Source organism: Solanum lycopersicum, chromosome 9, assembly GCF_036512215.1.
Source record: "Solanum lycopersicum chromosome 9, SLM_r2.1".
NCBI lineage: Eukaryota > Viridiplantae > Streptophyta > Magnoliopsida > Solanales > Solanaceae > Solanum > Solanum lycopersicum.
In genome coordinates this window covers 69339841-69358472 of record NC_090808.1, presented here as the reverse complement: position 1 = coordinate 69358472, position 18632 = coordinate 69339841, and the positions used below count along the sequence as shown (strand labels likewise).

Below are 18632 nucleotides of genomic sequence, written 5' to 3'. Positions count from 1 at the left end.
TAAAATATTAAACGAATCATTTTCCATGACTCATATATATCGTGAATATCATTTTCATGGTTAATATAAATTATATTAAATTTTTGCACTTCAACCATGTTGTTGACGTGAGAATAGAATCTCAATAATTTAATTTTCTATGTACAAACTAAAACTTTATACATCGAGTTATCAATTATAAAAGTAAACAGACACATAAATAAATATATGATCTATCTAAATACTTTTTAAATTGATCAAACAGTTATTTCATATAAATAATATATTCTACATATCTAAACACTTTGATTGATAATATTTCATACACACACATATCACGTTATTCTTTAAATAATATTGCTTAAGGTCTATAAATATTTAATTTTAATATAAATATCGAATACATATAAATACTTATTGACTCGATAACATCAAAGAGAAAATGGGAATAACTATCAAAGGATGAGCTTTACCTAAAGGTGATACCAAATTTCTCCTCCATGTCTAAATCTTTTGGTACAATGTTTGCCTCAAGCTTCCAATTGAAGGATTTTAAGAGTGACCCTAATATTACTGGAACAATTCTCAATGCTAGTGGAAATTCAGGGCATATTCTTAGACCAGCACCAAATGGGACTATATTTAACTAAATAAAAGTTATATAATATTTTAGGGATATTTTTTTATTGAGTAAATCGAAAATCAAATTGATAACTATCAAAAACTGATAAATCAAAAATCGATAAATAATATCTTATTGATTTGTTATTGGGTTAGCTTATTTAAAAATTGAAAATTGATAAATCAAAACGATAATACATAAATCGAACCGAACCGATGCACCCCTAAAACTTCATAAATCATATGTTCTATTTTATTTATTTTTCGTTTTGATGAACAATGGGATTGAAGTAACAATTAATATTGTTCTTGAAAAAGAAATCCTCAAATGGATTTTATTATATCAAAGAATAAGTCCAATCAAAGATCTTAAATTTTAATTATCTTTTAAATAAATTCATTTGTAATTAATTTGTTTAATCCTTTTTGATATACAATATTTTAGATTTATCAATATTTCTAATAAAATTTTTCTCTTTTTTGAAAATTTTATATTTTCTAAAAGTAATTATTACTTAAAAAAAAAAAAAAGAAGAGGTCCCCCAAGTTAGGTGGCCTAAGGCTAGTGCCATTTTTCTAGGCTAGTAGAGCCACCCCTGGACCTCGTTATATCAAAGAATAGAAGAAGACATATGGAGTAATATTTTATTTTCAATAATTAATATGTAATTATAGATGTATCCTATTATTATTATTATTATTGTTATTGTTGTTGTTGTTATTATTAAAATACAGACATATATAAGGGAAAACTTAGCAAATATTAGAAAATGGTGAATGACGAAATTTAAAGATTATACCCTAAATAAGACCTTTTTGCTAATATTCAATTGGACATAATTAATGAAATATTTTTCTGCTTTTAAATTAGACTATTTTATGTTTTTCTCTCCAAAGATAGGGCTAATTGATATCCATATATAGTTCTAAACATTTATTAACATATATTTAGCCAAGATTAGTTAAAATCTAAAAAGTTTGGCATTATATAGAAAAAAATCTAATAAGTTTGGCATTATATATAGCAAAAATTCATTGTGTCCACAAACACATCTTATATAGGCACATGCCCATTTATTTATTTAAAAACTAAAATGTACATGACATATGACTTGTATTATAACTGACAATGACAAAATGTGTGTATCAATTTTTGCTTGGATTTTTCTTTATATCATTATAGCAAAGATATGCAGAAGGGGAAGCAAAAAACTTCCATCATGGCCAATATTATGGGAAATCTTCACTTTGTAGGTCAAATTGCTTTCAAAACAATAACTTGATTGTAAAATCATGACCAATTCATATATGAAATAATATGTTAATTGAGAAATAATAATGGAAATATTAAAAAAGTGAAATAGAGAGGGTGAGTAGTAGTTCTCCAATTTTGAAGAACTACCATTCACCTCTCGATAAATTGAATATAGAGAAGGGTTGGAGAGGGCATACTCTATTTACTCTCCAAATATAGAAAATGAAGAGTAAAATAGAGGTGGTCGGAGATGGTTTAACAGATATTGAATTGTGGATATGGCCCACTTATATCTAATACGGAATATATTTTCAGCATACCATTGACATTACAATTCATATTTTATATTTTCTCTTAAAATATCAAGTTAAATGACGAAGTTATAATCGACCATATCTTCATAGATCTTACCGCTAATAATAGAAAAAATAATTAAGAAAAACATATCGTATTATTATGTGATATTTTAAATTTATTATGGATATTTTATCATATTATTATTTTTAGGTAGAGATTTTTTTTTAATATGCTACAAATATTTATGATGAGGAAACTATTAGTATTGCACAACATGAATCTCCTCTTTTGATCTTCATAATCTTTTATATTTATTCTCTTTTTGCCTAAAGCAAATAACATTCATGAGAAACATATATAGGCAATATACATATATATGATTATTTAGATTAAAATACTTGCTTCAGCGTAAATATCAAATACATATAAATATTTATCGACTAGGCAATGCAACATCGATCAAAGAGGAGAGGGGATAGCTCGCAAAGGATGAGCTTTGGCTAAGGTAATACCAAACTTCTCCTCCATGTCTAATTCTTGTGGCTCAATACCTGCATCAAGTTTCCAATTGAATGAATTCAACAGTGAGCCCAACATTACTGGAATCATCCTCAATGCTAGTGGCAACCCAGGGCATATTCTTCGTCCAGCACCAAATGGAATCAACTCAAAATCTTGTCCTCGCATGTCCAGATCCAAATTCAAAAATCTCTCAGGTTTAAACTCTAAAGGATCCTTCCAAAAAGTAAAATCTCGACCAATCGCCCACACATTAACTAGTACCTGGACTCAAATTACATGAGTTAGTTTATGTTTGGATTGGTTAAAAGAGCTCAATAAGATTCAGTACTAAACAACAGGTCAAACCTAATCCATCCAACTCTAACCAAATTTTAATTTATTTTATTTTTTTAAAAAATAATTATAAATTTTCTTTTGGGTCCTCTTTAGTACACTATTCATATTATTTTCGTCAAATAACTTTATTTACCACACATACATACCTGTGAGCCCTTTGGGATGATGTAGTCACACAATTCAACATCTTGGTCTACTTTGCGCGGAACTAAGAGCGGAACCGGTGGATGCAATCTTAATGTTTCTTTGATAATGCATTGCAAGTAAGGGAGTCGAAAAACATCAGCTTCTTCTATTAATTTTCCTTTCCCAATGATTTCAGCAAGTTCAACTTGAGCTTTTTTTATTATCTCAGGTTGTTTAAGCAATTCTGCCATTGCCCATTCCAATGTGCTTGTGGTTGTATCAGTACCCGCACCAAATAGGTCCTATAACATTAATTTGTACATCAAAATAAATAACCATATATTGCAATAATAATAAAAAAAATTCATAAATTATAATAATATAACATAAGCTCATGATAAATAATACGAACCATGAACATGGACTTGATGTGATTATGATCAATCTCTTGAGGATTTTTTTCAGTAATATTGAGAAATATTTCAAGAACATCGCTCTTTTCCATGAATCCTGGTCTTTTCTTTTCCTCCAATCGTTCGTTGATCAAATCATCAAAAAGTTTAAACAACTTACCAAAATGAATGATAGCGCGACGTCTTATTCCTTGAAGATCAATTTTTTCAAGTATGGGGAAAAAATCTACTAAATTAGGCTTCCCTACCTCAGCCATGATACCCCATATAACTTCCTTCAACTCTACCTTTGAATCTGAAAAAGGATCAGCCAAATCCTTGGAGAAAAGTGTGTTTGACAACAAATTAAGACTAGTCTTGAAAACAACTTGACCTATATCCAAAGCTTCACCTTGTTGACTACATTTGTCACAATAATCAATCAATTGTTTCACCTTTTGAGACCTTAGATGTTGATTTGCATCAAGCTTATTGGAAGATAAGAGGTTAGTGTTCAATATTCTTCGAAGCGTTCGCCATTGAGGACAAACAGGAAGCCATGCCACAGAAAATTTGTAATGGTTGTGCGCTTGAAGAGCATTAGGAGCAAATCTAGATGAAAAGGCTTGATCTTGAGTTTTAAGGACTTGTTTTGCAATGGTTGATGAGGAAATGACTATTGTTGTTATTTGACCTAACTTTAAACTCATAATTGGACCATAATTTTTTGCAAGATTGGCTAGTGATATATGAGGTTTTGCACCTAACAACTGAAGGTTTCCAATAATTGGCCATGGTGATGGACCTGGTGGAAGTTTTTTGCTTCCTTTGCTACATATTTTTGCTATGATATTAGCCAACACTAAAATTGACACAAACACAAGTGTATAGTAATCCATAGGCCTCTCTCTCTTGCTTCAACTTTGAAAGCTGACAAGATAAATGATAATAATAATAAAGGATACAAGATACATATGTGTCACTAAATATCATAACATCAATCATGTACTAGTTAATATAATAACCACCACTAGTGTTACTAATTAAATAACATTATTTTATATATACATATATATTATATTCTATTCGTTAAAATAGACGTATCAAATAAATATTTTTTTAAAATTATTTTAATTTTTCGCTACTAAAATTACTAACTATAGTGATTTTTTAATAGGAAAACTTGATAAATCATATGTTACTATTTTTATTTTATTTTTTCGTTTTAATGAACAGTGGGATTTGAAGGAATAATTACTATTGTTTTTGAAAAAGAAATTCTCAAATGGATTTTATTATATCAAAAATAGGTCCAATAAAAATTAAAAAAAAAAAAGTGGAATAGAAATGAAATAGAAGGGTAGGCCAGCCCTATACACAAAAGTCCATCACTCATCACTCTTTATCACAGACGGTACGACTAATTGACCCAGTGGCGGCTAAAATATAAATTTAAAGGAAGGTTAATTATTTTTAAAATAGTTTTATTTATAATTATTAGTTTAATCCTTTTTGATATAGAATATATATTTCAGATTTATCAAAATTTCTAATAAACTTTTTCTCTTTTATGAAATTTTATATTTTCTAAATAATATTCAATTTTTTTAAAAGAAATATTTATAATCTATTATTTATTTATATTTTTTAGAAAAATAAAAAACAAGAGGTCCCCCAAATTAGGTGGAGGCTACTGACATTTTTCTAGATAGTTTAATGGGATTGAGCTGTCATAATATATCAAGGAATAGAAGAAGACATATTATTATTATTATTATTATTATTATTGTTATTATTATTATTATATGAGAAAATTAGCAAATATTAAAAAATGGTGAATGGCGAAATTTAAAGATTACCCAAAATAGACCTCTTTGCTAGCTAATATTCAGTTGGACATAAATAATGAATTATTTTCTAGGTCTCTATTTAGTTCTTCATTTTAAAAGTGACACACATATTAAGCACTAATTAATATCATAGATTAGTTATAATTTTATTCTTAATTTAAAAAATTATGCAATTCCCCTAATATAATAAATATATTTTCTGGTTTCAAAAAACATGCATTACAACTAAGTAGTACTAGAAATTTTCTAGAATTAAATAGGAACATATTAGAAAAGAAAATTATTTTCCTTTCTTGATTTATTGAAATGAACAAATAAATAGGAATCGATATAAAAAAATATGAACAAATAAATAGGGACAGAAGAAATATTTTTCTACTTTTAAAATAGACTGTTTTATGTTTTTCTCTTCAAAGAAAGGGCTATTGATATCCATATATATTTCTAAGAATTATTGGCATATATTTAGCCAAGATTAGTTAAAATCTAAAAAGTTTGGAAATATATAGAAAAAAATCTAAAAAGTTTGGCATTATATATATAGCAAAAATTTATTATATATAGCAAAAATTCATTGTGTCCACAAACACTATCTTATATAGGCACATGCCTATTTGTTTTATGTAAAAACTAAAATGTACATGACATATGACTTGTATTATAACTGAAAAAATGTGTGTATCAATTTTTTCTTTGATTTTTCTTTGTATTATTATAGCAAAAATAAGCAGAAGAGCAAGCAAAAAACCTTTCACCATGGCCAATATTATGGGAAATCTTCACTTTTGTAGGTCAAATTGCTTTCAAAACAATAACTTGATTGTAAAATCATGACCACTTCATATATGTATATTTAGTATAAGGTGTATATATTATCTATATACTAGATAGGTTAAAGGGATTGAGGTGTAATTATTTATTTTAGTACCATATTAAACTAGTTTTTTTTTTTTTAATTATTATGATTTTGACAAGAAGGCGTTCATGAATGATTTATATTTGGGAATTAGAACAAATATACTCCCGCACTATTGTAAATGATATGCAAATATCCTTCGTCATACTTTTGGGATATTAGTGCCCCTGTCGTCTAAAAACTAGAGCATATATACCCTTTATACTAACGGACATACACGTGTCATAATTTTATCCATTGATCTGACATTTATCGACGGATAAGATTGTGCCGCGTGTCCCTATTTAGTCTTCCGTTAGAGTGAAGTGCATATATGTTCTAATTTTTGGATGGCAGAGACATCAATGTCCCAAACGTATGGCGCAAGGTATCTGTGAACCATTTACTATAGTTCAGGGGTATATTTATCCTTTTTTCCTTTATATTTTCATAGATTAATTTGTCAATGATATTGGTATAACAGTTTATAATTTTTTTAAAAAAAATTTAAGGTAGATATGAATTATATGATTTTTTTTGTGTGTGTTATTATCAACGTGAATTGCTATACTGTTGATATTATGACCCCCTTTTTTGAATTCAAAGGTAGAGTTGATTGCGATTTTGACATCCCAACCCATCATTTTGACTTTATAAAAGGGAGTTGATTTTTACTAATCACATAAATTTGATAGAAGAAAATTATGAAAAATGTTCAAAATTATGAAAAATGTTCAAAATTAAATATGAAATGTATTAAAGAAATCAATGTATCTGAACTCGTAAAGTTAAATATTAAAAATAAATGTTGTGGGAAAGAAAGTCGATAATGTAAGATTAGTGATTTTTTAATTTGAGATGTGATCGTTTTTTCCCTTGTTTTTTTTGTTATGATACCTTTCTAAATTATAATTTTTTGAATGATTTCTCTACATTTAATTGAACTTGAGATATGAACACTATTTTTTCTTTTTACTTTGTTCACTTCTTAAAATATAGTTTTAGAATGATATCTTAATATTTATGCTTCATAAGATTCACATTTTTCATCTTTTTGAATAAATTTCTTAAAAATATTTTTAGTATGATATCTCAACATTCATGCTTCATAAAATTCACGTTTTTTATCTTTTAAAATAAAATAAGATTTAAAAGACAAAGAAGGAAATAAGAAAAAATAGAATAAAACGAAGAAGAAAAGGGTAAAATATATCAATATTTTGTGACAATTGTTACTTTATGTTGTCAATAAGGTATATACTCTTTAATTCAAGTTACTTATTTTTCAAAATCAATATTTTTTAGTTCCAACTTCTTCTTTGTTAACTTCATTGCTATCTATTTTTTAATTTTTCCTCTATTAACCAACCTAAAGAATTGTCAATCAAGATCACTAAGAAATAGATAAAATTTTGAAATTAGAAGACAAAAGAAGGTAAGAAAGAAATATATTTGAAATTAAAGAGAACAAAGGATAGAATTAACTACCCAAAAAAGATTGAATAGATACAAATTTCCAATTTTTCTAGTTTTACTTGGCTTATATACAAATATATTAAAGAGTATATTTCAGTATACAATAAATTCCTAAGAATGACAAGTTATACTGATTAAGAGAATTAAGAATATGAGTTTGAATTTATTTGTAACGTAATTGAAATAATGAAAAGACAATCAAAATTAAAGTTATTAAGATAATTATTTTTACAATAAGTTTCAATAAAAAGCAAAAACAAAAACGAAATATGTCAAAATAAAGAGAGACAAACAGGATAAATTTTGTTGAAAAAAACTTGACAAGTGAAGATGGCCATGGTGGAAGTTTTTTGTCTTCTTTGCTACATATTTTTGCTAGAATATAAAGAAAAAAATCAATGAAAAAATGGATCCAAACACCACAAGTGTATAGTAATCCATTAGATGCTATATATTTGCAAATACAAAGTGTAGGGGAGGAAATATTGATAATTATTGTACTTTATATAGTAATCTTTTCCCTTTGAAATTACTTAAACTTCAAAAAAATGAATAAATTTGAAGTTTGAAATATTTTTATATTTATTGCCTACATTTTTGTTTCTTAAGAAAATAATAAAACTTTAATTGGAAATTGGTGATCTCAAATTTTTGACCATCAAAGAGGAGATGGGATAGCCCGCAAAGGATGAGCTTTGACTAAAGCCAAACCAAATTTCTCCTCCATGTCTAGGTCTTCTGGTCTAATGCCTGCCTCGAGTTTCCAATTGAAGGAATTCAAGAGTGAGCCCAACATGACTGGAATCATTCGCAATGCAAGTGGCAAGGCAGGGCACATTCTTCTACCCGCACCAAATGGGATCAGTTCAAAATCTTGTCCTCGCACGTCTAAATTTGAATGCCAAAACCTCTCAGGTTTAAACACTAAGGGATCCTCCCAAAAAGTAGAATCTCTATTAATTTCCCACACATTGACTAGTACCTATTAAAAAAGTGTCAAATAGGCATTCTTGTCTATGTTTTGGACAAGTCATATATTTAATGAAGTTATAACTACTATATGGAAATTACATAAATTGAGATAACTTATGTTCTACCATATATATACCTGTGAGCCCTTTGGAACGATGTAACCACACAATTCAACGTCTTGCTCCACTTTGTGTGGTAGTAAGAATGGAGCAGATGGATGTAATCTTAATGTTTCTTTAACTGTGCACTGCAAGTATGGAAGTCGAGAAATATCATCTTCTTCTATTGATTTTCCTTTTCCAATAATTTCTTCAAGTTCAATCTGAACTTTCTTCATAATCTCAGGATGTTTAAGTATTTCTGCCATTATCCATTCCATTGTGCTTGTGGTTGTATCAGTACCCGCCAAAAATAGGTCCTATAAAATCAATTTGTACATCAAACTCTAGACTACCAATAATATAAAGAAATAAATTGTTCCCTCCGTTTTCTTTTTTTAGAGTCAAACGCTAAGAACTTTGCCTATTATTTTTACAATGTTCTTTTTTTCATCATAGGTATACTACTTTTCGTATAGTTTTTGAATATCTAAATTTTTTATTTAAAATATCGAATTAATGTAATCTAATTTGACTTTTTAAAAATTGCAACATGACCACAGACGAGAAGCTTTTACGTATTACGGAAAAGCAACTCAACCAAATCGTTGAGGAATGAAATGCCCTAGCCGAAATTTGGAAAAAAGCTACTTTCTTCTGTATGGTGTTGCCGGTGTCGCCCAAGACCAAAAAGACAACATATATCTCATCCTTGAAATGAGATGAGCTTGATCTTAGCGAATACCTCAAAACGGTCCACTTCATCACAATAAGATTTGTAAATGCTAATTAAGGATGGAGTCCATAAATGAAGAGGGTTAATTGATGATATATATATATATATATATAGCTTATAACTCATTAATTAATGAGAAAAGAGCACAAACCAAAAATACGGATTTGATGTGATTATGATTGATTTCTTGAGGATTTTCTTCACAAATACTGAGAAACACTTCCAAAACATCACTTCTTTCACTATGAAACCTTCTCTTTTCCTCCAATCGTTCGTTGATCAAACCATCAAAAAGCTTAAACAATTTACCAATATGAATGGTTGTACGACGCTTTATTCCTTGAAGATCAAACTTTTCAAGTATAGGGAAAAAATCCACTAGGTTAGGATTCCCCATCTCATCAATGATATTCTTTATAACTTCCTTCAACTCCACCTTCGAATCTGAAAAAGGGTCAGCCAAATCCTTGGAGAAAAGGGTATTTGACAACAAATTAAGACTAGTCTTGAAAGCAACTTGACCTATATCCACAACTTTACCTTGTTCACTACATTTCTCACAATAATCAATCATTTCTTTCACTTTTTGAGACCTTAGATGTTGATTTGCATCAAGACTTTTGGAAGAGAAGATATTTTTGTTCAATATTTTGCGCAGCGTTCGCCATTGAGGACAAACATGAAGAAATGCCACAGAGAATTTGCTATAGTTATGTGCTTGAATGGCATTAGGAACAAATCTATATGTTGAAAAAGCTTGATCTTGAATTTTGAGGACTTGTTTTGCAATGGTTGATGAAGAAATAACCACTGTTGTTATTTGTCCTAATTTTAAACTCATAATTGGACCATAAATTTTTGCAAGATTGGCTAGAGATACCTGGGATTTTGTACCTAACAAGTGAAGATTTCCAATAATTGGCCATGGTGATGGACCTGGTGGAAGTTTTTTGTTTCCTTTGCTACATATTTTTGCTAGAATATAAAGAAAAATCAAAGAAAAAATTGATCCAAACACAAGTGTACAGTAATCCATTATATGCTATTTGCAAATACAAAGTGTAGAGGAATCCAATAATATAGGTGTGTCATGTGTGGGTGTGTAATACATTTTAAAAAAAATAATAAGGCTTAACTCATCTGTGGCCCCTTAAAGTTGTCCACATAATTCACTTAGACACCTAAACTAGGACTTATACCTATTGAATACCTAAATTATCAAGAAATGTGTCTATTAAACACAAAACGTTGATGTGGCAAAATAAGTGTATCTCACTACTGCTGAGCGCGTGAATGCATTTTTTTATTTTTTTTAAAAAATATGTATAACCTACTTTGTTGACACTTGGCATGCATTGATTAAATATATAAAAAAAATTAATTTAAAATCTTGTAAATCATTTAAAAAAGAAAAAAAAAACCCACACTCATCTTCCTTCAGGCTTCAACCCACCATTTTTTGCCTATTCAAAAAGAGTCGGAAGTTTTACGCTACCGGCGGCCATCCATCGGAAAATCTTTATATTCGAACTCAACAACTCTTTCACATGCTGTAATTTAAGAAGTCGATTTTTGCGTTTAATTTTTAAGAGAAGTTCGTTGGACTTGTTGGTGTTCAAGTGAAGATGTCCTATTAAAACCCTAAAACCTACATCAATTGATCTATCAATTGGTACTCTCCTCATTATCTTGACATTCTTCTCATTAAACGGAAAAGAATGTTAATGTTGAAAATACATTGAGGGATGTTAAAGTTGGAATGACGATGGAGGAAAAGAAAGAATTGCCATGGATGGGTGGATTTTTTTTTAGAATTCTTTTTAATTTTTTAATTAGTTAAATAGATTAAAATAGTTGTCTTTTAAAGTTTTATTTTTTAAATAACTTTTTGGACTCAAATACCACGTGTCATCATTCAATTTGTCATTATGTCATGTCATCGCCATGTGATAGCGAGCGTATTATACACATTTCAGTTTTTTTGTTGATTAACAAAAAAATGTCCAATAGGTATTAGTTTTAAGGGGCATAGGTGTTCAATAGGTACAAACTTTAGTTGAGGTGTCTAAGTGAATTATGTGGACAACTTTAAGGGGCTACATATGACTTAGGCCAAAATTAATGTGTCATACATTTAAAAGTTTTTAGAAAATTGAGAATGGACAAAAGTGACTCACCACCTTTATTGTTAACCATATTATCTTATATAAATGTGTGTGTCATACATTTAAAAGTTTTTAGAAAATTGAGAATGGACAAAAGTGACTCACCACTTTTATTGTTAACCATATCTTATATAAATGTGTGTGTCGTATTTGATATTTATAAACTTCTTTATATATAAGAATCATCAAATGGTAGAAGAAGACAGGGAGTGATGTATAGCTACTATTATTAAATATTTTTTTTAGTGTACGGTAACGCGATAAGATTTATTTATATAAATATAAATTATAATATTAAAAAAAGATATTTTGTGTCTCACACATTTAATATAAGGTGTATCATAAAGTAGGCTTCGTTTTGTAATTTCACCTTGGAAATTGATGATCTCGAATATTTGACCTCAACTTGCTCCAAGGACAAAATTTTAAATTCAAAAGTCAGAACTCGTAAAACTTGAAATTTTGCCCGTGGGGCAAGTGGAGTCTAAAGTTCAACACCCGCCATCAACAAGATGAATCTCGTAAACCACCCGAGTAAATCATGTAGTCGGAGAAACATCAAAAAGGAGATGGGATAGATAGCAAAGGATGTGCTTTAGCTAAATCCAAACCAAATGTCTAAGTCTTGTGGTCCAATGTCTGCCTCAAGTTTCCAATTGAAGGAATTCAAGAGTGAGCCTAACATGACTGGAATCATTCGCAATGCGAGTGCCAAGCCAGGGCACATTCTTCAGCGCTCACCAAATGGAATCAGTTCAAAATCTTAACTTCGTACGTCCAAATTTAAATGTCAAAACCTTTCAGGTTTGAACACTAAAGGATCCTCCCAAAGAGTAGAATCTTCACCAATCTCCTAGACACTGACTAGTACCTATTAGTAAGGCATGGTTGTTTAAGTTTGAATAAGTCAACAAAAGGCTAATTAATAATAAATGAAAGAAATTACATAAAGTAGTTTTGCGTCTAAGTTTCTCATATTTCAATAGTTTATTTGTTTTACTAGTTTATTATTATTTTTTTGCTAGTTCCATTTTTCGATTACAATATTTGAATGTTTCTATTGTGAGATCGGAGTTGTTACAATACATACTCATATATTGAGATTTCCAAATAGCCCCTTTTTCATCTTGATGATTGAAATATAGTCATTATCATAAAGTATCAAATTCCGCATATGAAATTTCAATACATTATCATAAAGTATCAAATGCTCATATATAGATGCTAGTTAATGTGTGGACAATTGGTCGAGACCCAGCTTCGTGGAAATATCCTTTGGTGAGAGGTTCTTGGATTTAATTAGAAGTGGATGTACGAGGGAAAGATTTTGAATTAATTCCATTTGGTGCCGGTCTAAGAATATGTCCTCGATCACCACTGGCAGCATTGAGAATGGTTCCAATAATGTTGGGTTCACTCTTCCATTGGAAACTTGGAGAAGGCATTATTAGTACACCAAAAGAATAAGACATGGAGGAGAAATATCACTTTAGCCAAAGCCCGTCCTTGGCGAGCTATTCCCTCTCCTATTTGACGTAGAATTTTACTCCCTCCGTTTCAAAAAGAATGACTTCCTCTCTTTTTTAGCCTGTTTCAAAAAGAATAACCTCTTTCTATTTTGGGTAACAATTTAATTTCAGCTTTTCACGTGGCATGTTTAAGGTCATAAGATCAGAGGGCAATTCTGTACATTTGACCTAACTTTGATTTAGGACCACATGATTCAAAAGTGTTCTTTATGCTCTTAAACTCCGTATCAAGTCAAACCAGGTCATTCTTTGTAAAACGGAGAGAGTATTTTTTTTCGTCCCTCGTACCTAAGACATATGATGTTTTGTTTCATACGACGTTAATTTACATGTGGCTCATTATTTGAGTTCTGTTTTATGTAGTGATTTGCTATTTACTACAAGGAATAAAGGGTATTTGGTTAGACAAGACTTATTATTATTCTTTTATAAGAATCCATATACATAGGTGTCTTCAAAATTTGAATAATGTTACATTATTTTGACATCTCATATATATTATTTGGTGTAAACTCAAGTATGAATAAGTACTTATCAACCGACTGACAACATCAAATAGGAGATGGAATAACTCGTAAAGGATGAGCTTTGGGTGTGATAAAACCAAATTTCTCATCCATGTCTAAGTCTTTTGGATCAATGCCCGCCTTAAGTTTCCAATTGAATGAATTCAACATCGAGCCCAACATAACATGGACCATTCTCAATTCAAGTGGCAAGCCAGGGCATATTCTTCGACCAGCACCAAATGGAATCAATTCAAAATATTTTCCTCGCACATCCAATTCTAAACTCTGGAATCTCTCAGGTTTAAATATCAAAGGTTCCTCCCAAAAAGTAGAATCTCGACAAATTGCCCACACGTTGACTAGTACCAATGAACCCTTTGGGATGATATAGTCAAACAATTTAACATCATGGTCTACTCTGCGCGGGATTAAGAATGGAGCTGGTGGATGCATTCTTAGAGTTTCTTTGACGATAAATTGCAAGTAAGGGAGTCTGGAAATATCAGCTTCTTGTATTGATTTTCCTTTTCCAACGACTTGTGCAAGTTCAGCTTGAGCTTTTTTCATAATCTCTGGTTGTCCAAGTGTTTCTGACATTGCCCATTCTAATGTATTTGTAGTTGTATCAAAACCACCAATAAATAAGTCCTGTAACATTTTTGAATACAACTAGTTACCAATACAAGAAAAAAGCTATATAATATTATATACTAGCTAGGTTTGGGAAAAATACTCCTTATAGGTTTGAAAAATCCATTATTTGTTATAAGTTTGAGAAAACAATTTTCTTGTAAGTTTGGACTAATATATAATAGTTGTACTTATATTATTATTCTTTTCATTTGTAGTGGAAAACTTTCTCTGTTTTGCCTCGATCGAGGACATATGATTACTTGAGTCTTGTTAAAAAGTTAAAGAAGGGATAAAAGAGAGAACCAGGAGCATGGATTTTATATGATTCTGATCGATCTCTTCAGTATTTTCTGCGTTGAGAAGCACTTCTAGAACATCACTCTTTCCATAGCATCCCCTTCTCTTTTCCTCCAATCGCTCATTGATCAAACCATCAAAAAGTTCAAACAACTTACCAATATGAATGGTTGCACGACACCTTATTCCTTGAAAATCAATCTTTTCAAGTATGGGGAAAAAATCCACTAGGTTGATCTTCCCAACCTCATTCATGATGCGCCAGATAACCTCCTTCAACTCATCAACCTTTAAATTTTAAAAAAAACGTATGTCATAAACATTTTAGTATATCAAATGCATTGTTCAAACTCTACCTTTGAATCCGAAGAAGTGTTAGCCAAGTCCTTGGAGAAAAGTGTGTGTGACAACAAATTGAGAATAGTCTTGAAAGCAACTTGACTCACATCCAAAGCTTCACCTTGTTGACTACATTTTTCACAATAAGCAATCATTTCTTTCACCTTTTGAGACCTTAGATGTTGATTTGCATCAAGACTATGAGGTGAGACCATTTTCGTATTCAATATTCTTCGAAGCATTCGCCATTGAGGACAAACAGGAAGCCATACCATTGAGAATTTGGAGTAGTTGTGTGCTTGAACAACATTAGGAATAAATCTACTTGAAAAGGCTTCATCTTGATTTTTAAGGACTTGTTTTGCAATGGTTGATGAAGAAATGACTACTGTGGTCATTTGTCCTATTTTTAAACTCATAATTGGACCATAATTTTTTGCAAGATTGGCTAGTGATACATGAGGTTTTGCACCTAACAAATGAAAGTTGCCAATAATTGGCCATGGTGATGGACCTGGTGGAAGTTTTTTGCTTCTTATTTTTGCTATAATATAAAGAAAAATCAAAGCAAAAATTGACACAAACACAAGTATATAATAATTCATCACTCTTCCTTCCAACTTTGATACTATATATTCCCAAAGTTGATGTATAAAGAAGTTGCCTTTTAAGGGTATTACTTGTTGGAACATTTTAGTCTTATTATTAATTAATAGAAAATTCTCTGTTTGGTTATTTTATAGAAAACATTAAATGGCAACTTAATTTTGTATTGACTTTTCCTTTTTAGCATATCATGAATACAAATTTTGTATTGACTTTTAATTAAATTATTGGATACTTATTCACAAAAAGTAGTACAAAATAACTGATCGGAAAAACTACAGCAAGGCAATACATCTCATGTATTTAATCTTTAATTTCGAGATCAACATGGGTTGTGGTGCACTAGTGGAGTGTTTCACCCTTAACCAGAGGTCTCGTGTTTGAGACCTGGGTATGGAGAAAATCTTGTTGGGAGTGCCACCACCGCATGAGCCCTGCAGTGCACGGTCTAAATTTGATCAGAGCTCCTATGTGGGTTCCGGACACAGGAGGAGAAACCAAAAAAAATCATAATTTTGAGTGAATTTCTTGGCCTATAGCGGGAAAATGGAAGGGTAGAGTAATTACTAAGGCCTAACTTTTGTTGAAATAAATTATGCATATTGTTTTCATGCTCATATATATTACTCCTTCGATCTTAAGATAGTTGTCACATTTTACTTTTCAGTAGCTAATTTAACTAAGTGAAACCTAAATTTGATTAAATCAATTCAATATTTATAGATTAAAATTTAAATATTCAAAAGTTATACAAAAATTACTATAAAATCGTATAATTCTACTCATATGAGTAGTATTTACTTTAAGAAATATAGGGTGTCCGGTTCGTGAACAAGTTATATTGGAATTATAATGTGAAAGATCAAATATTACTTTATGAGTAAATAATGAGGCGATTAATTAACGAACATTTTGGTACGATTCACAAAAGACATACATTCGATAACACAAAATATAAATAAACATAGATTTATCATCTATAAACCTTTAACTTTTAAGTTCATTATTTCAACACGGACCTATTAACTTGGAAGCTACGCGATATTTCATCGCGCAGCATGCCAAGTTGACATATGTGGAGTATCAGAGGTTTTATAAGTACTTGCACTAGAAGCATCTCTTTCACCTTTCACTGCATCAGCTGAAGCAATGGATTCAAGCTCCACCATGTCTTCAGTTGTTAACTTAATGTACAGAGCTTCGATGTTCTGTTCGAGGTTTTTGATCTTAGTGGTACCTAACAATGGACAATTTAGCATATAGTCAATCAGTTCAACTGAATCCAGTATTTTCATCACAAATCAATCTAAAAAAGTTTGAACTCGTCAAATTCAAATAACGAATCCATCTCTGGTACCTGGGATGGGGCACACGTCATTTCCTTGGTGATGTACCCAGGCTAAGGCTAATTGAGATGGCGTACATCCCTTCTTCGTTGCCATTTGGCAAATTCTCTCGTATAAGATCTTGTTATGCTTGAGATTCTCAGCTTGAAACCTTGGTATATGCTGCAAAATCAATATATAGTATTTATACAAGAGTGTTTTTTTCTTATAACTATATAAATTTTAGTTGAAATGATCGCGCAGTTCAACAAATACCGCAAACCTTCCGAAAGTCTTCATTTGACAGATCCTCGAGCAGCTTCGGACCTGATGACAAAAATCCTTTACCTAAGGGACTATATGCTACAATTCCAATTCCAAGCTCCCTACAAAAATCAATTTTAGTCATGCCGATTAATGTTGTATTAAGAACTTAAAAACTATGGTTTTAGACGTTAAAAGAGTATTAAATGGATGAATGTTGTAAACCTGCAAGTAGGAATTATTTCTTCCTCTACATCTCTTGACCATAGAGACCATTCTAACTGTACTGCTGTTATTGGATGAACTTCATGTGCTCGCCTAATCGTCGATGCTGAAGCCTCAGAGAGACCTATGTATTTTATTTTACCCTCTTCGACTAGCTTCTTAAGTTCTCCCATCTTGAAAACAAAAAGCAATTCATCAAAGGATAATACATCGCGAACAACAAGTTTGATCATTGCTTCTTATCAGGGGACTAAAAACAGGATTTTTAAACAGGGGACGAAACATTCTAAATTTCTAACAAGCTTGTTGTCGTAACTTATACTGATGATGTATATAACTTACCGTGATTTCAATTGGCACACGTGTATCGATCCTATGTTGATAGTATAAATCGATGCAGTTAACATCAAGTCTCTTTAAGCTAGCTTCACATGAAGCTCTAACATAGCAGGGATCTCCAATTATTTCTATTTTTCCATCTGCAGAAGCATTAATTCCAAACTTTGTTGCCAACTCAACTCGTTCTCTCGTCTCTCCCTTCAAAGCCTATCGCGATTATACAATCAACGTTAATCAACAAGTTTATCAAATGTTATGACATATTTAGACTCATTCTTTTCGGAACTGACTAAATTCGTAACGTAACGCACCTTTCCTATGAGGATTTCATTTGTGTAAGGCCCATATATATCTGAAGTATCAAGAAAAGTGATACCAGAATTAATGGAATGGTGAATAAGTTTGATCATTTCATCATCAGGTTTTGGGGGCCCATAAAATGCAGACATGCCCATACAGCCCAGCCCTTGAGCTGATACTTCAAGGCCCTGTGAGCCCATCTTCATTCTTGGCACTTCTTTAATTCCTTCTGCAGCCATTGATGAATGAAAGAGAAAAAAAACAGAGAAACAGAGTTGTGTGTGTGAGTAGGATGTAGATGTTGAGGTATATATATGGAAATGGGGGCGCGGATTTAGAATTTAAATTCGATTTATTTGACTAGATACGAAGTTTAATAAATTAAAAGATAGAAGGTTGAACTTATGGTAACATTACAGAGACATTTGTGCGTAGTTACAGTTTCACTTACGGGTTAGTAGCTTTGATCTAAGACTTAGTATTTATGTTTAAAAAAAATCATCTAATACGTATAAACAATATATTCAGAAATTAATATATCATCTT

General features: G+C 30.7%; 4 protein-coding genes across 4 annotated transcripts; all 4 read right to left on the bottom strand.

The window, feature by feature from the left end:
* Positions 1-2438: 2438 nt before the first annotated feature.
* Positions 2439-6700, bottom strand: LOC101265070 (geraniol 8-hydroxylase-like). The gene is made up of 3 exons (XM_004247964.5): positions 3549-6700; positions 3157-3438; positions 2439-2935 (listed from the first exon to the last, which is right to left on the bottom strand). The coding sequence occupies exons 1-3, from the start codon at positions 4425-4427 to the stop codon at positions 2612-2614; spliced, it is 1485 nt and encodes a 494-aa protein (XP_004248012.1). The 5' UTR covers positions 4428-6700; the 3' UTR covers positions 2439-2611.
* A 1448-nt stretch (positions 6701-8148) lies between these two features.
* On the bottom strand, positions 8149-10646 carry LOC104649441 (geraniol 8-hydroxylase). The gene is given in 4 exon segments (XM_019215602.3): positions 8149-8443; positions 8446-8731; positions 8858-9139; positions 9707-10646. Coding segments are annotated over 4 exon segments (1524 nt in total). The 5' UTR covers positions 10592-10646; the 3' UTR covers positions 8149-8372.
* A 2999-nt stretch (positions 10647-13645) lies between these two features.
* Positions 13646-15717, bottom strand: LOC104649442 (geraniol 8-hydroxylase-like). Its single transcript, XM_010328641.4, has 3 exons — positions 15045-15717; positions 14695-14976; positions 13646-14406 (listed from the first exon to the last, which is right to left on the bottom strand). Exons 1-3 carry the CDS (start codon positions 15630-15632, stop codon positions 13801-13803), a joined length of 1476 nt encoding a protein of 491 aa, XP_010326943.1. The 5' UTR covers positions 15633-15717; the 3' UTR covers positions 13646-13800.
* A 789-nt stretch (positions 15718-16506) lies between these two features.
* LOC101264763 (auxin-induced protein PCNT115-like) lies at positions 16507-18400 on the bottom strand. The gene is made up of 6 exons (XM_010328642.4): positions 18098-18400; positions 17790-17993; positions 17448-17620; positions 17242-17344; positions 16991-17141; positions 16507-16870 (listed from the first exon to the last, which is right to left on the bottom strand). Exons 1-6 carry the CDS (start codon positions 18323-18325, stop codon positions 16680-16682), a joined length of 1050 nt encoding a protein of 349 aa, XP_010326944.1. The 5' UTR covers positions 18326-18400; the 3' UTR covers positions 16507-16679.
* Between the last annotated feature and the right edge of the window lie 232 nt (positions 18401-18632).